Source organism: Pteropus alecto, unplaced genomic scaffold, assembly GCF_000325575.1.
Source record: "Pteropus alecto unplaced genomic scaffold, ASM32557v1 scaffold88, whole genome shotgun sequence".
In the NCBI taxonomy this organism is placed as follows: Eukaryota; Metazoa; Chordata; class Mammalia; order Chiroptera; family Pteropodidae; genus Pteropus; species Pteropus alecto.
Window position 1 is genome coordinate 15,541,776 of NW_006494611.1, and position 24,792 is coordinate 15,566,567.

Genomic DNA, 24,792 nt, shown 5'->3' on the forward strand with positions numbered 1-24,792 from the left:
TTTTCTCCAATCTAATCTTAAATTCCTTTCTTCTACTTGCTTTTAGTACTTTTTCTACTTTAAGGTAGATTAGGTTATTAATTTGAGATTTTTATTTTAAGGTAGGTGTTTATAAATTTCTCTCTCAACACTGCTTTCACTGCATCCCATAATTTTGGTACTATGTGCTTTCATTTTCATTCATCTCAAAGTATTTTCTAATTTCCCTTGTGATTTTTTCTTCGACATACTGCTTATTAAGAAGTATGTTGCTTAATTTCCAGGTTTGTAAATTTCACTAAGTTTCCTACTATTACTGATTTCGAACTTTATTCCATTGTGGTTGGAGAATATACTTTGTATGATTTCAATCCCTTTAAATGTATTGAAACTTGTTCTGTGGCCTAAGATATGGTCTATCTTGGAAAATGCTCCATATGCACTTGAGAGAGATGTGTATTCTGTTGTTGGGTAGAACATTCTATAGATTTCTGGTAGGTCTAGTTAGTTTTAGTGCTGTTCAAATTTTCTATTTCCTTAGAGACCTTTTTGTGTAGTTTTTTTTTGAAAGGTAGTATATTGTTGAATTGTCTATTTCTTCCTTCAAGTCTGTCAGATTTTGCTTCCATATTTTGGGGCTCTGTTAGGTGCATTTATGTTTATAACATATTTTCTTGATGGATTAACACTTTTGTCATTTAAAGAATTTCCTTTGTTTCTGCTAATTTTTGTCTGAAAGTTTCTTTGTCTGATATTACTATAGCCACTCCTGCTCTTTTGATTACTGTGTGCATGGTGTTTCTTTTTCCAATCTCCTACTTTTAATCTATGTGTATCTTTAAATCTAAGGTATGTCTCTTGTTGGATTATTTATTTTTATCCATTCTGACAATCTCCACCTCAAACTGGAAAGTTTAATCCATTTCCATTTAATGTAATTACTAATAGGGTAAGATCTATATCTACCCTTTTGCTATTTGTATTCTACATGTCGTAGATCTTGTTCCTCTATTTCTTGATTACTGCTTTATTTTGTCAGAGATATTTTCTAATATATCATTATATTGCCCTATTTTTAAAAATTTTGCTATAGTTTCAAGTATATAGTACATTGGTTAGACATTTATATAGTTTATGAAGCAAACCTCCTGACTGCTCATCCTCTCCTCTGGCTCTCCACCTAGCCACTACATTACTTCTGACTGCATTCCCTATGTCGTGCTCCTCATCCCCATGACCATCTATCAACTATTAATTTGTACTTCTAACCTTTCACCCCTTTCTCCCAGTCCCCCAAACCCCCTTCTTTCTGGCCATCGCTAGATTGTCCTCTATATTTGTGAGTCTACTTTTAATTAGTTTGTTCTTTTCCTTAGATTCTGCTATATAGCCCTATTATTTCTTTTCCTATATATTTTCAAGTTACTCTTTTGTGATTTCCCTGAGGAATGCAATTAACATCTAAATTTATAAAAATCTAGTTCAGATTAATACTATCTTAATTTTAATAGTATACAAAAACTTGCTCCTATATAGCTCTGTTCTGCCACCTACCTCCCTCCTCAGAAAAAAGTTACAAATACATTTATTTTTGTCTTTTATATTTACCGTTACCAGTGCATTTTACTTGTTAATGTGGATTTGAGTTACGGCCTACTGTCCTTTCATTTAGGCCTGAAGAATGCCCTTCATTATTTTTTGCAGAGAAGGTCTCATAGTGATAGTTTTTGTTTATCTGGCATTATATTTTCTTTTCCCCTTTTAAATATATAGATTTTTGATGGACATAGAATACTTGGTTGACAGTTTTTTTTCTTTCAGTACTCTGTGTATGTCATCCTACTCCCATCTGGCTTCTAGCTTCTGATGAGAAATCAGCTGCTAATATTGGTGATCCCTTGTAAGTGATGAGTCATATCTTTTTTGTTTTCAAGATTTTGTCTTTCAATAGTTTGGTTTGATGTCTTGCTATGAATTTGATTTTATCATATCTGAAGTTTGTTAAGCTTTTAGATGGTTAATGTTTTTGTCGAATTTGGGGAGTTTTAGCCCATTCTTCAATTATATTTTCTGCCCCTTTCTCCTCCTTTTGAGATTTCCATTATGTGTAGGTTGGTAAGCCTGATGATGTCCTATAGGTCTCTGAAGATCTGTCTGTTTTTCATTCCTTTTCTGTTACTCAAACTGAATAATCTCAGCAAGTTTTGGGTTCTTTTTCTATGACTCAAATCTGCTGCTGAGCCTCTCTAGTGCATTTTTTATTTCAGTTCTTATATTTTTCAACTCCAGAATATTTAAAAAATAATCTGTCTCTTTATTAATATGTTCTATTTGGTGAGATTGTTCTTGTACTTTCGTTTAGATGTTCCGACATGATTTTAGTTCTTTGCATATATTTAAAATGCATGATTTAAAATCTATATCTAGTAAGTCCAACGTCTGGATTTCTTCAGAGACAGTCCTACTGACTACTTCTTGTATATGGGCTATACTTTCTTGTTTCTATTTGTATCACATTTTTTTTGTTGTTGAAAACTGAACATTTAAAATAATGTGATAACTTTTGAAAATCAGATTCCCGCTGGCCTTTCATGGTCTATTGTGGTAGCTATTTCTTGTTTCTCTTTGTTTAACGACTTACCTAAACTAATTGTGTCAACTCTGTATTCTTTATAGTATGTGGCCACTGAAGTTTTTACCTACTGACTGGCTAATGACTGAACAGAGATTTCCTCATACACTTGGAACCAATAAGTCTCCCATTCTTTGCTGAGAGACTCAGTATGTGTTTTGGGGAACACCTCTAACATTAAATCAGGTTGTTGACAACTCTTAGTTTTCATGTCCTGCTTGTGCAAAGCCTCAAGGTCAGTCAGAGGTGAGAGCTTATTCATGTCTTTCCTGAGCATATACACAGCCCTGTGTATGAGCATGCCCTCTACATTCCCAGAAATATATCAGAGCTTTTCAAAGCCTCTATAGGCTTTGATATCTATAGACATCTCATTCTGCAGCTTTTCCATTTAAGCTCTTTAGTTGTGTCTATTGTTTGCCCCAAATGTTATTACCTCAGGCAGTCATGAAGTTAAAAACACTTGTCTGTAATTGGTTTTGACAAATGCTCCTCCCCACACTCCCCACCTGCCTAAAGAGAAAGTTTTTCACTAGGACAGTTCCAAGTCGGGTCTAATATAAACTGCCTTGTAAATTGGGTATTTCAGTTACTACCACAGGTCAAATAATGAAAATTTGGCAATTAGGCTTTGAAAGAACTCCACCTCTGTTCTGTCCTTTTGGTACAGAGAGGATACACCGGGAATGTGGGCTGTTTTTCAAGGTTACTGCAGAGTGGGGAATGGGACTAAGGCAAGTTAAAATGCGAAAAAGTCAGGGTTTTTTGTTGTTGTTGTTGTTGTTGTTGTTGTTTTTGGATAAATGCTCCATAGGTTTCTGTAAGCCGTTGGTTAATTATTAGAATTCAAAAAAAGCTGATTTTGGAAGTTGTTGCCAGTTCTTTTTTTTTTTTTTTCATTTTTTTTTATGGAGAAGCAAATTTTTAGAAGTCTTTATTTTTGAATTACAAAAGTAGTATGTATACTGCATGAACTATCCATGTGACTACTCCACGACTATATTTGAGAATCACATTCTACTGCAAAGGAATGAGATGGCTGAGGAGGCTATAAAGAAACACAGACATTTTTTTTCTTTCTTTAAGGGGTTTATAATCATGTTTCAAGAACAAGATAATACCAAAAAAGATAAAAGAGCATCAGTGCCTGGTATCTTCAAAAACACAATAAATTCTCATCTAATAAATAACAAATTAAGCTCTAATCAAATGAGAAATGCAAGTCCTACAGAATTTCAGAGAAGGTATTCACTAGGGTGGAAAAAGGCATCACAAAAGTAGAGGTCTCTGGGTCTTGACAGAACCACAAGACAGTGGTGAGAAGAGGGAAGGACGTGCCCAAAAGCAAAAGATTGTTCAAAGTTTGAGAGGGTTTTAAATACTCTTAATACAAGCCTTTCTACATTCTGGATGCAAGTACTTTGTCAGATACTAGTGCCCCCTATATATATATGTTGTTACTCATATAAAGCAATAATCATTTGTCTTGAGAGGAGGGTTCAATGATGGGTATAATGGGAGATAAATTTAAGATAGGGGCTAGTTAGTGATTGCTAATATAAGGAGTTAAGACATTATCCTATAGGCCAGAAGGTCGCAAACTATGGCTACACCTCGCAATTATATCTGGATGGCCATCTATTTGTGTAAGTAAATTTTACTGGAACACAAAACATGCCAGCTCACACTCACTATGATCTATGGCCACTTTAGGGCTACACTGAATAAGCTGAGTAGTTGCAGCAGAAGCTATATGGCCCACAGAGCCTATAATATTTACCGTCTGACTCTGATATTGGCTTTGACTCTGGCCCTCACCCTCTGCCTTGCAGGCATTCAGGCTGTGGCTTCAGCCTTGGATTAAAAAAAAAAAGTACAGAGAACTTTAAGTAACTGCTTTTAAAATCTAGATGTGAACAGCACTAGAAAGTTTACAGGACTTATGACAGATTGAAGAGAAAGAGTAAAAGGTCAAAGATGACTCCAAGATTTTGAACTTGTATGACGGGTTGTAACATAGTAGTGATACCTGAAATTGCATGTTTGCAGTAAAGTACAGGATGTAAACATGTGAAGTTTCAAGTGTTAGAGATATAAAAGCCACAAAAAAATGAAGTGACCTCTAGGATAAAGAAAGAATAATTGAGTGAAGGACTAAGTATTTGAATATACTCACATGTATCAAGTAGAAAACAGGAAGAAGTGGAGACAGAGTAGGAACAGCCGGAGAGAAAAAGTGAGAATCAGGGTGGGATAGCAGAAGTCATACAAGCTATGAAAGTTGTTTTAAGAATGAACAAAAGTCTATAAAAGAAAGAGTAAATGGATAAAAGTTCGACTGTAATGATGAAATGTCAAAGATGTCAAAAATAAGAGAATATCAAGGAGTAGTTAATTTTCAGATGAATTTCTAAAATTCAATACTTTATAACTTTCGAACTAGAAATTCTGCAGAGAAGTAGACTTTACATTTATAAAGATATTCAGCTTTTCTATTAATTTTCGCTACAAGATAATAACTCATGTATTAGAAAGCTAAAGGATGATCACAACCTCTAAGAAGCTCCCAAAAGGGAATTACAGAAATGATTGGTAATAAGAGAAAAATATAAGGTTATTAAAAACCCCGATGAAAAGACAAAAAAAGGGTGCTCTACCAGAGCATAAAAAAGAGAAGCCTGGGAAGACACATAGGTACAGTGGCCACTTCTCTAAAGATTGCTGCACTTTATTACATGCTGTGTCCAACCAACTCCTATTAACTAAATCAATTACCTTATTACAACTGTTTAAGACCTCACCAAAGTTCGTTGAGTTAAAAAGTTGTTTTTAATTTCCCAATAGGAAAATGTCGTTAAATGTATTGTAAAAATTCAATCCATTGGCTTACAGATTACAAAGAAGAAGTAAAAGAGACACTGAATATAGGCATTTGAATAAAATATGGAATACAAAGAGAGAAAGAGTATTCTCAATGGCTGACATTGGCTAGGACAACGTGACAAAAACCTAAAGAGGTAAAGTAGTGAACATTTATAATGAAAACAAAAGTTGCTTGCAATAAAAAAAAGACATATTTAACACCATTTAAAGACCAAAGAAAATAAGGGTGTTTTAAACTCTCTAGCATAGAGATCTTTTACAAAAAGGTTTAGTTAGAGAAAAACAGGATTAGAAAAGGAAATTCTATAGAAAAATCTAGGAGCCTTCAAGGATTTCATGACATCTAATTTTATTTCATAACCAATTATATTATTCATAAAATATATCAGCCATGGCATGAATAGTTTGAATTGCAAATAAAACTACAGAAGTAGAGGACAAATTAGAAGAGGAGGAATAAAAGGGTTGGAGACATGAAATGATCTGAATTGGATATCACACTTGGAAATACAAAGGCTATGAACTCCCAACAAAGGTATAAAAGGAGGTGGAGAGGAAAAATAGAGGTGTGATTCTTTGCAGTAGCCACTAGGTGGTGGCATTGACCCAGGACGGTTCAGTTGTGGGGGCTGGAAATCCGGTGCCTGGAGTAAGCAATTGCTTGGCCATTTCTAGGTAGGGGACTGTCAGAGAATGGCACTCTACTTGATGTTAATAAATTTTGAAAGCAAATGTTTTGAAACATTAGGAAAATTCATCAACAAATTATCAAAAGTTTACTGTAAAATATACAGCTGTACTTGTCCACTCACCTTTACTACATTGTCCCCTGATTGTCCATTATTTCGTAAACAATCTAGACATATAGCAATTTGTGGGTCACTTCTGTGATAGTCTTTATCATCTTGATTTTCATCACCTTCTTCATCTACTTTAGGTTTGTCAACTTTTGAAGAATCATCTGTACAATTTAAACAAAACTAGATATAACTCAAAGTTTATATTAAAGTTAAGTAACAGTAATTAATCATTGAAACAAAAATCAACTTTAAAAAATTTCTCAACAGTTTTTGATAAAGAATATCTGAAAATTTTAGTGCCTTTAAAATGTTCCGCCCAACAATGAAAATATTTTTTAAAAACCATCTGTGACTTATTAACATAGCCTAAGATGTTTTGGCTCACTGGGACATCCAATGAAAGATTTAGGACCAGCTACACAAAAATAACTGCAATTAATGATTAGATTACTTAGAAGGTAGACAGGATACTTCCTGTCTATAGAGAATATATAGAGAATTTGGAAGTAAAAATACTTCCAAATTCTCTATATATTCAAACTAAAAACTAAGTACTCTTTACAAATTATAAAATATTCTCTTTAGGTTCATAAAACTTCAAATATTATTCATAAAATCAGCTAGTGAAAGATAATGAGTAGAATGAATTAGCTTTTTTTAACATATACATATCTATATAACATGTTAAAACTTCATTTAAGAAATCTGAATAATATATATCTAAATGTATTTAATCTACGAAATACTTGCAGCCTACACATAATGCAACTATATTTGTTGATTTATTCATTTATTGAGTGCCTTTAACTGTTAGACATGCTCGTGCTAGGCTTGCGGGAACAATATTAAAACTAGAGTGTTATCATTCTTACCCTAATAGTAGTCAGGGTATAGGAGGGGATACAGGCAAGTAAAGAAAACAGATGGAGAAGTGGGATAAGGCCTTTGATGGAAGAAGTAAAATAGACTATGTGGGCATATATGAGAGGTAATAAACCCAAACTATGGGGTGAAGCAGATTCAGGAAAAATTTCCAGATAAAATATCTCTAAGCTAAAACTTGAAAGAATTAGCCAGCCAAGCATTGCAGTATAGAAAAGCCCAGGAAAAAAAAAGACAGGTTAGCACCTCTACAATGACTGTTGTATCATAAAAACCAGATGGATTCTCTTTCTTCTGTATTCTTATACATATTTATATGGAACCCACATAAACAGGAGCTGCCTTTTATGAACCGAACTCCCAGCTCCAAGAAAATATCCAAATTCTCCACTCAAACTAAAGACCAAATATTATAAAATACTTTAAAAAGTGAGAAGTAATGGGAAAAGGGAGATAAAGTAGGCTACAGTCCTTCACAAGTCTTTAAGAGTCATGGACTAAACCTACCATATAGCTTCTGATGACAATCTCCTGGGCTCCTGTCCTCTTGAAAAGGTAGTCAAAAATTGGAACATTTAGTCAACTTTATATTATGTTTTTATTATAGCATTACTGTCTAAATTATAATTTACACTTAGATAAAACAAGCCTTTAGTTAAGTCATTTTTTGTCAGGCTTGGATTCTTTGCCCATTTTGTTGTTTTTAGGTCAAAAATAATCCCTTACTATCTTATCCCAGTTATTCAAAACTATTCTCAAACCTCCCCACTATAGGAAGCCAGCCCTGTACAGTTAAGTTGAACTAGTAAGACTATGATCCCCATTTTACAGATGAAAAGAGAAAGAGCATTTTCTCACCCATCTGAATGAGGTAAGACTGACAAACCTATGATCTTTTGGGAAAACCAGGGGCAGGAGAGTAAGCTCACAAGTGAGCCTATAAAAACACACAAATATCTTTGAAATATTTCAGTGGTATATAGGTATTTAGGCCATCTTGAAATCTCGGATTAACAAGAGAAAAGAATACTATCTTCCTTATAATTTCAGGTGAATTATATACTTACAAAAAGCCTTTTTTTTTCTGTTCAGTAAGGTTTATCACTTTGCTGAGATTATTAAAAATTTACTGACTGCTGGGTCTCTTGGGACCCAGAAGAGAAATTTGGACACTTAGCACTGGTGATGGGAAAAATTCCCATAATCACCTAGAAATATTTTTCAAATTCCAGGGTATATAAAAATTTGTGTCACCTGAGCTCCACCTATGAAAACTTCATTCCAAGATCCTCTTGCTATGCTCTCAGCCACATCTCACTTCCCTCTCCTATTCAAACAAACATACAAAACAAAACCCCCGCTGTTTAGTTTTGGCTATTTCTTACTTCAGTTTCCTTTAGCTCTCTAGCAAATACTGCTATAATTAGTAGTTGGTTTTCTGTTTTATCTCCTTTTTCTCTTCCCAAAGTTCAATTTCTTCTATTTCCAATCACCTTCAATGGAGTGACTCCAGATTTATATACATTTATATAACATCTTAAGATTTTATAGAAATCTTAAGATGTTATATAAAGGTTCCTAAGAGAAAGGTTCATAATATAAATAAAAGAGTACATTAATTTTGTACAGGAGAAATTTGAACATGAATAGAGATATGAGTTCACCAAAGCTAGCAAAAGCTGAGCAATCTGAGATGCCATCATATAGATGTAAGAAAAAGTCACCTTGTCCATTTTCTTGAGGCTTATTTTTCTTCCAAAATTCAGATTCACGCTCAAGTTCTTCTAATTTAAAAGAAAAAAAAGAAGTATGAAAATAATAGAAACAATCATGAAATACTTAATAGCAATGTTGATTTCATAAAACATAGAAACATGCAAGAAGCCAAGGAGCAACTTACGTTCTCGTAGTCCAGGGACCAGTTTAAATATGATTTCCTCTAATGTATTATCCAACCTTCCAAAGGGGAAAAGAGAATATGCTAACAATGAAGACATCAAAATCCAATGTAAAAGCAGTTTGAGATCTTTATCTGACATGTATTACAAAACATAGAACATGCATAGTTTCAGCACATCTATACCAAACTCCTCGGCACACAGAGCACACCGATTTCTAGCCTTTCCTACAGTGGTAGATTGATTACAAAAATGGTCCTGTCCCCAGCTCTCCCTCTATCTACACCCTCTGAACATGACTTTGAATTCCCCTCTTGATTAAGGAATGGAGTCTATCTTCTCACCCAAGAATACGGGCTAGCCCTGAAAAGTGCTTAGGCCAACAGAATGTGTCACAAGTGACACTGTGCTTAGTTCTGAGCATAAGCCTTAAGAGGTATCACAAGCTTTTGTGCACTCTTTCTTAGAACCCTGCCAACTATGAGAACAAGTCTGGAGGATGAGACACAATGCACAAGAGAGCCAAGCTGCCCTGCTGAGGCCACCTCAGACTAGTTCACTCACAGCTCAGCCCCAAAACGACAACCCAGCTGAGATCAGCGGAGCATCCTATCCAACCAGCAGCTAACTGCAGTCGCATGAGTGACCCTAGCAAGACCAGAAGAACCACCTAGATCTGTGAACCATACATCTTGTGAGGAATAAGAAATGCTTTTATTGTTTTAAGCGTGAATTTAGGGGTGGTAGGTTATGCACCAATAGCTGATACACCCACTCTCAAAATCTCTACAACTCTGGCTCTCTCCTATAAAGGAAATAATCTCCGTTCCTTTCTTCTGAGAAATTTAAACCATTTAGTCCTTGTATCTTCCTAGATAAAAAATGTAAATATTTATCTTGACATTCTTCTTGTTTTCTTCTCCTGCTGTATGAGAGTGTAACTCTCTTCATAGCTTTCATTTCTTCAATCGCATTACATTTCTATCTCCTTCATTCTGCTCAGCAGCATTACTCTTCTCTTGACTACAAACATGTACAGTTTCCTCATGTTAAAAAACGCAACTTTTATTTAACCTATCTTTTCAAGCTCAATCTTTTCTTCCAATTGGAAAATCTTTGAAAGCATAATCAACATTATTTCTGTCACAAACAGAGTTCAGTTTACTCTACTGAACTCTCTAAGTCATCCATAACTTTCTGGATCATAACTGAATAGGTTTAAACAATTTTTTATAATTTTAAAATGTCACGTTTCTCCAATATCACTCTGCAGCAGGTGACAGTGCTGTCTAACACAACCTCTTTTAAAATTTCCTATCCTGCTTTTCTTTTTTCTATCTACTTTCTTTGTCCTAAATATTTTTCTTTTTCCAATTACCTCTAAATCTGAATATCCTCCATTGCTCTGCACTTTTTGACCTTTTCTGCAGGCTACCTTCTTTGAGGATCTCATCCACTTTGTGATGTCACACAGGCAGATAACTTATATACATTACATACACACACATTACACCCCTCTGCTGAGTTCAAGTTTCATATTTTCAACAGATGCTAAATATCTCAAGCAACTCCTTGACTTCATCTTTGTCAACACTATCTCATTCATCCTCCAACAAAATACTGAATACCTGTCTTTTTAAAAATTAAATTTAGAAATACCATATCATTCTCAAACAGGTTTAAAATGCAAGAATATCTTAACACCCACTTCTCTCCCCCAGCTCTCTCTCCACACATTTACTCACCAAACTCCACTAACAGCTCCTTCTCAATATTTCCTCCACCTACTCTTTCCACACTTTGCATCCTTCCATTTCCTCAGTTACCACCTTAGAGAATAGCACAGAGCTATTTTCCTTTAACTTGACATGCTCATAATGAATCTTCTTTAAGCACTAATTTCATCATTATTTGTCTGTTCAAGAACTCACTTCTCACAACCTAGCTTCAAGTGTTTTATATAACTTGATTCCAACCTACAGACCATAACTGGTGCTATTCTCTTATTATCTCTCTTCACTAGCCAACCAGCTTAGTCCATTATCCCTAAGAATGCTTTGTCTTTCCCAGTCTGTTTCTCTCCCTCGTGCTCTGTAACAATCTTTCTACTTTCCGACCAAACCAATGTTACCTTATTCTTCAAGACTTAAATACTAACTTATTCAGTTTCCCTAGATTTAATAGTAGTAGCACTTAAAAGTATTTCTTGTTTTTTTTTTAATCAAGGTAATAATAGACATATATAATTTAAAAATCAAACTTCTCTATAAAACTTACATTAAAATACATTCTTATGCCCTGCCTTCCCTATTCCTGATTCCTACTACCCCAGAGTCAACCACTTTCAAATTCAACCTGTTTCTTCTCTTACTTTTGTGTGTGTGTGTGTGTGTGTGTGTAAAACAAAGCCACGTTTTTGCAGTCTAGATTTTTCTGACTTCCTTTTATGGAATATAAAGTTTTAGTTCTGTTATCATCTTGCCATCTCTTTCTTTCCAACATACACTTTTTCCCTACTCTCATCTTCTTGATATAGTATTATCATTTTTTTTGTTTAATAACCATTGTTTACATGGTTATGATTATATAAATATTCACAGTGTGCTATGACTATAGATATCTCCTCATTCAGCTTTTTTCTTTCTCTGGAATTAGTAATTGCTTTCTTCATTTTCTATGTACTTATTCTCTAATTCTCTAAAAGAATTTCTTCTATTTACAAACAGATCAGAAATGAACCAGTTTTATTTGTTCCTCTGAGACATTCCTCACTAGTTTATTAGGACTGATTTACTCCATGGTCAGTCATTAAAGCCACATCCTTGCATGTACCTTTGATTCTCTTTGTCCCTCTCTCACTTGCTCGATATGATCTGGTACCACCACAGCTCTAGTTTAATCCAACTGTTAGCTCTGCACTTTCACTCATGGCTGGAAAAGAACACAACCACACCCCTTCAAATTCATAACTACAACCCAAATGTGCCTTTAAGGTTGCCAGGAATTATACCACACTTCCGCAGTCCATTTATTTTCTTACTTTCCTGATCAAAACACTTTCTCTCCTCAAACCCCTACATTCCCTTTCTTCATCCTTACTCTTGTCTGATAAACATTTTATCCTCAGTGAAAAACTTCCGGATTCTGACCATACCTATAACATGCACCCCAGTATACTCTGCCTTCCCGCCTGTTGACACAGGTGATCTGTCAATGCTCTTATATAAAGCCTATCTCTCCTCGCGCACTATTAGATTCCATCCCCTCTTACTTACTCAGAGACGTGGCTTCGGCAATCCCTCCCCGCCCCACACACCACTCTCCATTATTAATGCTGTTCTCTCTGTTGGATCATTTCCTTCAAACATGCCAGATTTCTCCCACATCAAAACAAAACAGAAGTCTTCTTGACTGTACTTCCCTAACAGCTACCACCCCATTTCTCTGTTCCCATTTGTGGCAAAACTTAAAAGAGTTGTCTATACTCAGTATTACTAATTCTTCTCCGTTTCTTTGTCTTGAAACAATCCAGATAGGTTTTTGCCTCACAACTCTCCTGAAAGTGCTCTTGTCAAGATCGATAAAAGGTCGCTAAATCCAACCTTCAATGCTCAGTCTTCACCTAACTTGACTCTTAAACAACATTTAACACAGATGATCACTGCCTCTTCTTTGATACACTCTCTTCCAAGCCACACACTCCTGGACTTTCCTGCTACTTCACTAACTACGTCTTTTCAGTTTCCTTTGCTGGTTACTCCTCCTCTCCTGATCTCTCACTGTTGGAATGCTCCAGGGCCCAATCTTTGGTCCTCTTCTCTCTCTTTACTCACTCAAGTGACCTCATCCCATCTCACAGCTTTAAATATGTTCTATGTGCTGAAGACTACCAAATATTTATTCCCAGCTCAGCTCTCTCCCCTTGAATCACAGGCTTGTATACCCACCTGCCAACTTTCTTCTCTGAAATGATTAACAGACTCAACATGTCCAAAACCAAACTCCCAAGCTACCTCTCCCCCAAACTGCTCTATTCTTAGTCTTCCCTATCTTAGTTAATGACAACTCCATTCTTCGAGGTGCTTAGGTCAGAAAGCTTAGAGTCATGCTCTACTCTTTTCTCACATTTTATATCCAATCCATCAGCAAATCTTGCTGGATCTTCCTTCAAACTGTATTCAGGTTATGCCTATCTCTTGCTCCTTTTACTGCTACCATCTCTTACCTAGACCACTGCGATTACCTTCTAACTGTTCTCCCTGTTTCTGCCCCTGCCTTGCTATGTGCAGTGTATTCTCAACATGGTCACCAAAATGATCCTTTTAAAACAAAGCCAGGTCAATAAGAGAAAGCCTTTGGTAAAGATCCTCCCCTGCCATCTCCTACTATACTTAGGTCAGCCATCATTACCATCAGTCTTATCTCTAGTTTTCATTTTTGCTACCATCACTTCTCATCCTTTCATCAGGTATTTATTGAGAACCTGTTATGTTCCAGGAGTTATCCTAGGTGCCTGGAACACTGAAGTTCTTGTTTTTATTATCTCTGTGACTTTGACTTTTAAAAAATCCCTTTGCAGTAATTTTAGTGGTATAGGAGGAAAATAATTTATAAAGGATATCATTAGATAAACTAACAAAACTGGAATATGGAGGGTAAAGTATACCAATGTAATCGTATTATGGTTATGTAAGATGATCTCTAGACTTAGGAAATATATATTAAAGTATTTAAGGATAAGGGTGATGATGTATGTAACATACCCTCAAATGGTTCAGAAAAAAATAGAGCCAACATGCAAGCATTAAGATAAAGCAATGAGATAAAATGTTAACAATAGGCTAATCTGGGTAAAAAGAATAGAAGTGTCCCTTATATTTTTATTTTTGATTTTTTGGAGTTTTTATTTCTAAATAAAAAATTTTAAAATATATACTTTAGCCATGGGATTAGATATGATGAAATAGTGACTGGATTCCAACAGTTAAAACAAAAGTTAAGACAATTTGTTACAATATAGCATTTAATAGGTAATAATTACCGTTTGTTACAGTTTTTGATAAATACATCAGGAAAAGATTTGATAGGAAAAGTTTGCTTTGTTCTTCTCTGAATTATTTAAACCTGGGTTTCTTGCCCTCAGCACTACTGACATTTTGGGCTGAATCTTGGGGACGGCGGAGTTGTCCTGTGACTTGTAGGATGTTCAACAGCATCCAGCATCCCTAGCCTCTATCCACTAGATGCCAGCAGCACCCACCCAGCCTTGATAATAAAAAGTGCCTCTAGATCTTGCAAAACGTACTCTGTGGGGCAAAATCACCAGTGGCTGAGAAGTACTGACATAAATCCAACCAGCATCAGCCTTGTTCAGGACTATGGACAACAGCAGACTAATGGTTCTCCATGTCAGCACATATCAGAAGTATCTGGAGGTCTTGCTAATTAAGATGGGCTCCACTCTCAGAGTTTCCTATTCAGCGGATCTGAGAACTGTCATTTCTAACTAATAGTCTGGAGACCACACTTTGAAAACCACTGGGCTGCACATTTACCTGTAGATAAATTACTCCAACTACAGGCAACTACATTTCCACCAAATGAGACCGGCGAATCCAGATTTATAAAATGATGGCAAACATCACACAGAAATGTTATATAAGGTTATCTAGAGAATATCTAGTTCTGTTTTTAGATGTGTACTTCCCTAAGACCCCATAGTTGGTCTGTGATAGAGCTCTAGTAGGAACAATGGGAAGAAAACAGGTTTAGTGAGGACACCTGACTTAAAGCTGGGAAGTAACATTTGAGTTTGCTGAGACATTAGGCAAAGTCATGATAAGTTTCAATTTCCTAATCTGGAAAAAAGGGTTCGGATTAGAATCTTACGGATTACTTCCACCCTTAAAAATATGATTAGACTTAAGTAAATAGTAGTCATTTTTAAAAACTGTGTAAGTTTTACATAAATATTTAGGTACTCTTTTTTAAATATATAAAAAAAATTAATAGTACCAGGATTAGTCCCCCTCGCTATCAGGTCTGCTCTTCTCCCACTGTCATGTGGCTCAACGAAGTAGTGTACTGTGTAAAATATTAAAATGCTGAAAATAACTACAATTAAAGGAACTGTGAGAGCCTGAGGTATTTAACATGTATACCCTTATTTTTTCAATCCCTCTTAATACCCTAAATTCATAAAACCTAAATTAACTGAGTCAAGGTACCAACAAATATTATGATGCATAATAAAAAGTAAGCATTTATGTAATTTTTTCAAGTTAAATAAGCAACAAAATACATTTACTTACCTCAACATTTCTAATGGATTTGTCTCATGAACTTGATTGCCACACCTTGGACAATCATTGCTATCTTCAAAGTGCTGGACAATACAAGTCTTACAGACTAAGAAGAAAGAAGATGTTAGGTTAAAATGCATCATTTGAACTTAAACTGAATAAAATTAGAAGTAGTCCTTAAAAATTATCTACTACAGGTAGAGTACCATTCTTTAATCAAACTTTATAAAACCTTAAAATTGTAACACTAAAAAAAAAAATCCCAATTAAAACAAATATAAAAATTTTTACCATTTTGCTTATTGTTTTTCTTAAATATATTCACAAACCAAATAACTTATTCATATGACTATTAAAAAAAAGCTAGTTCATTTACATGAAACAACAGATTTTTCTCATTTAAAAAAGTAGGACCTAAAAAGGTAAAAATTGATAAGTCTGCATTTACTTCTTTTGCTAGAAATTTACTTGAATGCAAAATAAATAGTTCTTTTAAAAATCTGAGTTTTCAACATGTTTGGACTACTTTTTATTGGCAGGGTGCTCTTGGGACAAACCAGGAGTTACAACGGAACTTCCAGCCCTTGAGGAGTATGAAGAGTCTGTGCTTCTAGGTCCCATGATTTCATGGGACATAAAGTGTGGTAGTGGCATCGAGCTGGTAGAAAGGCAAGAGAGGTAAACTGGACAAATGACAGAAACTGACAAAGGAAATTAAGATTTTAAATAAAGATTCTAAACAAATAGAAATATGGTTTGTGAATTTTTTGGCCAGAAGCTTATATACCTACGTTTCTTCCAAATACTAATCTATGAATCTCTCTTGCCTTTTCCCTAAGCTTGTTACCTACTATGTCAACTGTCTTGCCCCCAAACCTTAGACATATTTACAGCGCCTGAACTATAAAAACTTTTCAATCCAATTCCCTATCCCAATAATCCCCCCTCCATTTTATTACGCTATATAATCTAAAAATAAAGATCAGCTCCCCCAACTTCCTTTTACAATTCCATTTACAAACTACTTTTTCCCTCCTCCTCATGCCTCACACTAACTAAAAGAAGTAAAAGTTTAAACTACTGTGCAAGAGTAAACAAACACTAAGGGATTCCTTTCACTGAGATTAGGTCTGAAAATTCAAGTGTATTACATACACTGATCACAGCAACAATGGTCAGGGAAGAATAAGAATTCTACTAGGTAGCTAATATTAAAATCATTAATACATATAAATGATATCTTAGTATTTTCTTTCATTGATTCAATAGATGTTTACTGAGGGCCAGATTCTGTACTAGGAGTTGGGATGCAGAAGTAAACAGAACGAAGTCCATACCCTTATGGAGCTTATATTCTATTTGGAAAGGCAAACAAAGGATTTTAGTAATAAGATTTTTTTAAAAAAGATAGAGTGTGCTTGGGGCTAGTAGCTATTCTAGAGAGCGACAAAGGTTAAGACTTTAAGAAGGTAACATCTGAGCATATTTTTTATTGTTTAAGTACACTTGAATCCAATATTCTCTACCTCTTTTACCATTACATACAGCTATTAAGGTATCACTCCACTACAATTCTCTCAAAATCTGGATGAAAGACAATTATGAGATAACCTTAAAAATAAAAATAAAAAAGTCGGATATGAATATATCCTCTGTCCTCCAAATCTTTTGGCCCCAAAAGGTTCTAAAAGTCTTTTAAAAAGTCAAAATAATGTTTGGGAAGGGAGGATTGCCCTGTTAAGCCCCGTGAGTTGGAGGACAGAGAAGCTGAATTCCTTTAGAAGACTGCGGGTACTTTGCTCTTTTCTCGAGGACACTAGATAAGTCTCTGAAATTTCAGAAAGAAGGCAAAAAAGGACAGATTAGAAGCAAGAATGAAGAGGTATTACAAAATCTGATCCTGTCCTGGAGCTCTGATTTCATATTTCTAACTGCTCTTTATATTTAGGAGCGCTGATCCTTCTGATTCAAAAGGTTTATCATACTCAAGGGGTTCAGGAATTCCTGGTTGTCTATCAGCTTTTTCCAAATAGAGAGGCATGTAATATGCCCAGAGCACGTCCTCATCTGGGTGAGCCAAAAGGCTGAGGGGAAGAGCCTGTCCTCCCAGGGGCCAAGATACCAATCTAGGTTGCCAAAGAAATTTAAAGCTGGTCCATCCAGAGATACACAGTTTCAAGAGTAAGGCTGTGTTAATTGCTTGAGGCCAAGGCAGCACCAGTGCCCAAGGGTGCTGGCAGAGACTAATAATCTATATTCTAGATCTGGACTGTTCAATATGGTAGCTACTAGCCACATGTAGCTACTGAGCACTTGAAATGTTGCTAGTTCAAGTTGAGATGTGCTATAAGTGTAAAATACAGCAGATTTCAAAGGCTTAGCATGAAAAAATCATCTCAATTTTTTATTTAATTACATGTTGAAATGAGAATATTTTAGACATATTGGATTAAATATTAAAATTATTTTCATTTTTTTAAAATGTGGCAACTAGAACATTTTAAATTACACAGGTGGCTCACATTTTATTTCTACTGAACAGTGCTGTTCTAGAGGAAGAAAGCCCCATAGGGAGGTGAATTTATATTTCACAACACTTGAGACACTATGTTATTCTACTTTTGCAGAGAAAAGGTTCCTACAGGCCAGGTAACCTGTCTACTCTGATGAATGGCAGCACAGAGACTTGAATCTAGTCTTTTTCATTACAGAAAACCTAAATTCTGATACGTTATGTAGAAATACCATCCCCCTAAAACATCTTTAGCATCTCTATTAAATCTGACCACCACATAAACAATACAGACAAGCCATCCCATAGGGCGCAGGAATTTATCTCATTACATTAAGCATTACCTTAAAAGAATTAAAAACATTTTTTTTTTCCAGAGGCTAAGGCCAAAAACTTGTTCTTAAATTTTTTTCCAGATAGTTTTAGAAAGAAAATTTTATGATGCTGAAATATAATATTTTTACTCTAACTTTCATTTTTGTTCAGATGACTGGTGCAGGTTGTCACCACTGCCATCATAATCATTAACACTAACAGGGTTTATGTACCAGGCACCATCTTTAATGCTTCAACATATAGTTAATTCAACACGATTTAATAATTTAATCCTCATTACAATCCTATTAGGTATAGATGGAGGAAATAAGTAGAGAACTTCAGCAATTTGCCAAAAATCATGGGATAAGTGGTGAAAGCCAGGATTTGAATCAAGAGCCCATTTTCTTAACCAATGCATGCTTATAGGATACACTGTCTTCTAATTTTATTTCTATAGGTCTACAATATATAGACAAAAACGCCTTACCCCTTAATTTGGGAGCCTTAAATATGTCTAATTGTAGAATTAGATCTCTTTTTTTACTGAGTATCTTGCACAAAATAGCCCTTTTAAGGAGTTTTATTCCTTAAAAAAAAAAAAAAAACCTCAAGTATATCTCCCACATGCTTTTAAAAGCTGCTAAATAAAATACAACTTTATACAAATTAGACAGAACCTGAGAAAAATCTATGCCAAAAGTTCAGTAAAACTAAAAAAAGTAAAATGAGGATTTAACTTAGATGCTTAAAAAACCCATCACTACAAAACCCGATTCTTAGTTTATAATTTGGTTTATACTAGCTATAAAACACAGTTTTAAAATATCTTAAAGATTTAATGCCCAGCTCTCTAATGGCTCAATTGCTGTATTGGTTAACTCAAGTGGTCCAAGATAAAAAGGTCCCAGTTTAGGTTAAGACTATATAGAGACTAATTAGGATCTTCATTCTCACTCTACAGACAGATGTTGTAGCCACAGAAACACCTGGGTCGGAAAGGGAATTAGGCTCACCAAAGATATCCCTAGTCAAAAAAAAACACTTAAATAGCAACAAGTGCTAACATTTACTGAGTACTAACCAAATATTAAGCTCTGGGCTCAGGGCTTTGTATGGATTGTAGTATGGACACTACCATCCCCCTTTGGTAAATGAGGAATACAGTATTGGAGAGCCTGGGCAGGCTGCTCAGGACTGCCCACAGTTGTCCAGCTGTGTGGCAGAGATGGCATCCATCACCAGGCTGTGCAGCTCCAGGCCTAAAATCCAAACCACTGTGCAAGGTATCATAAAGTCAATAACATTTGGTTCCTGGCATCAAGATTTCATACTTTTAACTGATTTTAAAATTTAGCCCACTGCAAACATCATGAAACTTTCTGCCTAAAGCTTACTAAGTGAAATCCTTCCTTTAATCATTTCCTAGATTCGAACAAGGTTGCTGCACAAATTAATAGAGTTGTTGTGTCATCTAAAGCAGTGGTTCTCAAGCTGAGATAGGCTCCACAATTGCCAGAGATTTTTTTTTAAAGAACAGATTCATGGACCCCATCCCAAACCAGTAAAATCAGAATCTCTGAGAGATGAGCACCAAGATTTCAACTTTGTAAAACTCTCCAATGAGGTGCCAAAAGATAATGGGAAATCCTGGCCAAAGGAGGCCAGAAACTGGCCACAAAATCCTTACTGGCTACTACTTCTCTTAAGTAGCCCCATCCCAGAATGTGGCCCTCTACCAAATCATAATCACAAGTCACTTTATTATCCACCATTAGAAAACCACTGTCACAGGATAAAACATAATCAAAAGAATATGGGATCAATGTACCCTCTCTCTATAATGCAGATTTACATGAGAAGCCAAGGTAATACTGTACAGTTGTTCTGGATAAAAGACAATCTTGAAGCAGACTTGCCTGGATCTGAACCCCAGTTCTGCCATTAGGCACATTACTTACTTTGTGCTTCTATGTACAAAGGAGATAACAAGGGTACCCATCTCACAGGGTTCCTGTGAGAACTAAACGAGATAATATATGTACAATGTGTAAATGAGTGGTAATTTGTAAATATTCAATAAATGTGAGTTATAACTATAAATTAGATCACTAGATGAGCACAAAATTATTAACTAACAAGGAGAATGTTAGTAATCAAATACTGAATGGCATCAGACTATGATCAGTGTATGCACCTACCTTAAATAACAGATGATCTTGCTAATGGAACTTGAAATGCCTATCATGTATTGGTGTTAATCCTCTGCAGCTATGTCCACTCCAGAGATAGTCTTACAACTCAAGTATGCTATTTTCAAACACACTGCTTTACCTGAATGAGAACTGCCTATCTTTGCATGTATGATACTTCTTTTTCTAAGACGGAGGATCCAAGATTGACTAACACTTCTTCATTATACACTCCTTCCTTAGCTTTTTCTGTTTAATTCCAGCACAGTCCCACTGGTCTAGGAAACACCTTATTCTCTTCTTGATCACTTTCCAGATACCTACTCTGAAGCACTATTACATGTTGATTTCACAGTTTAACTAATAAAGGGCTATCCTACTTCCTTATTTTCAAGTTCTCAAGGGGGAAACAGTTCTTCACCATAGGTACAAGGACCATGTGCTGTTGCTGTCTTCGATGTACGGTCCACCCACATCTATGTAGCAGAGAGAGCTAGCTTCTCAACTCTGATGATACAAAGTAATCTACATGAATTTCTTGGGCACTAATTTGGCTATCACTAATAGTCTTTCCGTTTGTGTCCTTGTTGGTGTCATTCGTTAGCAATCTTCTGTTTATTAAAAGTGATCAAATGCTGACTTCATTTGTTAAAGTTATCCTAATGTGTTGGTTTGATCTGTCAACATAGAAGCATATTTTTTTCTTCCTTCCTTAAGCACATCACTATCTTTATACGCCCTACTTGATTAACACTCATTTGATACAGTTTGCCGTTGAAAACTTTATTATCTGCTAAAAGTTTATAAGTAAACTGTGGTCATCTGCAAAGAGCAGCAGCATTAGTTTCCTGATTTTGATACATATTATTACATGTGAAACTGACAATATTTTTTTCAAGGTTTCCAGAATGTGCTTCCATGAGACAGTATCTCTTGATTTTACTTATACAGGCAAGTAATGGACACTTTTTCTCCTACGTTATAAATGGCACATTTCTTTCAAAGGCCTACATGAGCTGTAATTTCATGAAAAACACTAAGGATAGCATTACTTTCTGCTAAGAATGCTTTATCCTAATTGCTTTGCCATGACAGAAGAGGAGGCAGCAAGGCAGAACCTGTTGAAAAGGGTCAGGACAGAGTCTTGAGATTTAAGCATGGCAGGGGCATCTTAGTTCAAGCAAGTCAGAAGACCAAAAGGTCCAGGAAGGCTGGACTTCTACAGACCAGCTTATGGAGTCAAGTGTGACTCCAAGGTCAGGGTAGAGTTTGGTAGCTCAGGGAGTGCAGCAATGCACTCATTCCCTTCCTGAACGATATAAATTCCATGATCAGTCAGAATAATCACTTCCTCACACGTGATCTTGATAGCTCTGCTCTTCTCTACTTCAACTTTTCTACTTCTCTCTTCTTTGATTATACTACTAACGCTGGCTGAATCCAACATACATTGCTTCTACAAGATTGTACCTGAACATTGTGGGAGAAAAATATGCACCATGCTGACTGGTCTCTCACTTTAAATTCATGACCAGGTGGTCCTTCATTTGCCAGGTGGTCATACTCAGTGCCCCAAGTCCATTATGCTTTTCATCAATACTTCATGCCTTCTCCTCTCTCCTAAAATCCCCAACATATCCTCCCCCAACCTCACTCTCCACTGATGACCTCATTTCCTATTTCACTGAAAACAAAAGGAAAAAAAACTGTAACAAAGAGAATTCACTAGTTTTAGCCAATCTCTGTTCTGTGCACTAGATCCCCTCCCAACGACCTAAGAACACTGCTCCATTATTCTCCCCTTTCACCTATGTTAGTCTTTTGCTGTCCACTGAAGACTCCTATTAACAGTCAAACATATTCATATAAAAAGATCTTTATAAACAAAAATAAAACATCTGTTGACCCTACTTCCCTTGTTAGCTATCATTCCATTTCAGAGCTACTTATACTCACTCTCTCCAATTCCTTTCTTCCCATTCTTTTTTTCACCCTTTTTTACTGTCATCAAGATGAAATAATCACAATATGATTATCGAAACCAGGAAATTAAAAAATTTCCATCTTCTCGCATCTGTCCAGACTTCCATTCCCTACCACTCCATTGAAACTGTTGACATGATCAGCCACATCCTCATGTTGCTAAGTCTAGTGGTCTATTCTCAGTTGCATCTGATTCAACACAGTTGACTCAGTTAATCCCTTTCTTCCTACCTCAATGACTCCTCCTTCTCAGCACCCCAGAACTCAGTCCTCGGGCCCCTTCTCTACCTACCCTCACTCTGTTGGTGCTCTCATGGTTTAAATATAATCAATATGCTGATAATCTCCAAACTCATCGGACCAACTCCCAACTGGACATCTCCATTTGGATGTCTCGTAGTTTACATTCAATTTCCAAAACCAGACTCCTGATCTACCCTCAGCCTTTCTTGTATGAGTTGATGCCGTCTTTATCCCTCAGGTTTCTCAGGCCAAAAACCTTAAAGATATCCTGTAAGACTGACTTGACTCCTTTTTCTTTTATGAACCCCGCACAGTTCATTAGCAAATTTGGCTCTATCTTCAAAATATAACCAGAACATGACCGCTTTTAGCATTACCACCACCTCAGCGCAAACCACCACTACTCTTGCCTGGATAATTGCAACAGCCTCTTTACAGGTCTATTTTCAACAGTAGTCTGAATGATGCTTTCAAACATAAATCAGATGTCATTCCTCTACTCAAAATCCTGCCTGAAATGGGCCATTTCTCTCACAGTAAAAGTCAAAATCCTTAAAATGGCTCTATGAGAACTACGCACCATGCCTGTGGTCAATGTCCACCCCCATCACCTCTCTCAACTCTCCTTCACTCCCTGCTGTCCAGCCACACTGGTCTCCTGACCATTTTTCAACATGTCAGGCACACGCCTGCCTGAGAGCCTTTGCTCTTGCTATTCCCTCTACCTGAAGTACTCTCCCCTCAGATATGTGATTGGTTAACTACTTTACCTCCTTAAATCTGTTCAAATGTCACCTTCTTTAATGAGGCCTACCCTGAACAGTGGCTTATTTTAAATTGTAACACTCTTCCACTGACTTCCCGATTCCCCTTACTGGACTTGACTCTCCCTTTTTCTGTAGTGTATTTTGCCAAAATATACTATGATTTTCTTATTGCCTACTATGTTGCCTGATGTACCCCAGGTGCCCTGAATAGTTTCTGTAAGAGGAAAGTGCTCAGTAAATAGCTGAAATAAATGAGGACACAAGGGGTAGGAAAAGCAAAGGGAGCCAAATTCTAGGGCCTACAAGTATACTCACGTAGTCAAGTCAGAAAAGAGCCTACACTTTCAAATAAAGCAAGGGAAGAAACTCTGAGTTTATCAGTAATTTTTTTGACAACTAAAAAGAGTTAATTCAATATAAACTAAAATCTACTTTACTTTTCTAAATTACAACAATCATTTTCTGTTAACTGAGTAAAAAAAAAGTCAGTGGTTGAGACTTCTGAGGGACTATAATTTTTTCACTGGTTTTAAAATTTTTGATACAATACAGTAGTCTCAGTAAAAGCCAGTATTTTATGAAGCATCGGTAGTTATGAAAAGTTCTCAAAGTGGAAGTCTTCAAATTGAAATGGAAATTATCTTTTGTCTTTTCTACAGGTTAGACTGTATTTGTTCTTAATGTTTACATGTAACCTTTTTGTTAAACTCTTAAAATGTGCCTGTACACTGACCATGATTTCTAACTCTAAATATTTATGTATTTTAGGTACATTTTCTCAATCCATCATTAGTATCAGTTCCAACTCATTCTGTTCTAGATATAATTTATTCTCAGAAGCCAATATGAAAATCAATTTCATTTTTTATTAGTTATTTCCTAGTTTTCTGTTAGTGTCCACTATGAGGCTTTCAACTGTTTAAACATTCTTTACTATCTAATGCAGTTTCAAAAGCTAAAAGAACCATACATCTCATATAATTCTTCTTTAACATTATTACTAATAATAGATAACACCTAGGTTAAGACTTATAATTATTCTTTCTCATTTAAAAAGAATCATCACAATGAACACTGTAATCACTTTCACAAATGAGTGACTAGTTTATGTCAAAATACTGTTTGAAACATGTAACATCAGTATACCGACCTCATTTCTATTACAATCCTAAAATGTTATATTTGTACCCTAAGACTTTAAATATAACTTCTATTTAGGTCTTTGATTTTTTTTTCCTTTTTCCTTAAAAAAAGATGAAGTTATTTAAACAAACAAAAAAAGAGTCAACTCATTTCTTCCCCGCCTCCAGCAACCACCAATCTGTTATCTGTATCTATCAGCTTGGGCTAAAAACTTTTTTTAGATGCCACCTATGAGACAGATCATACAGTATTTGTCTTTCC

The 24,792-nt window shown here is 35.7% G+C and overlaps 1 protein-coding gene across 4 annotated transcripts in view; it reads right to left on the bottom strand.

Annotated features, from left to right (window-relative positions):
* PCGF5 (polycomb group ring finger 5) overlaps positions 1-24,792 on the bottom strand; it is a 60,497-nt gene that overhangs the window by 27,299 nt on the left and 8,406 nt on the right. For all 4 annotated transcript variants that reach the window (XM_015599979.2, XM_015599981.2, XM_015599980.2 and 1 more), the window contains exons 2-5: positions 15,386-15,482; positions 9,077-9,132; positions 8,901-8,960; positions 6,307-6,455 (exon numbers count right to left, since the gene is read on the bottom strand). In XM_015599979.2, the coding sequence (XP_015455465.1) occupies positions 6,307-6,455; positions 8,901-8,960; positions 9,077-9,132; positions 15,386-15,482 (362 nt within the window). The remainder of the gene's footprint in view (positions 1-6,306; positions 6,456-8,900; positions 8,961-9,076; positions 9,133-15,385; positions 15,483-24,792) is intronic.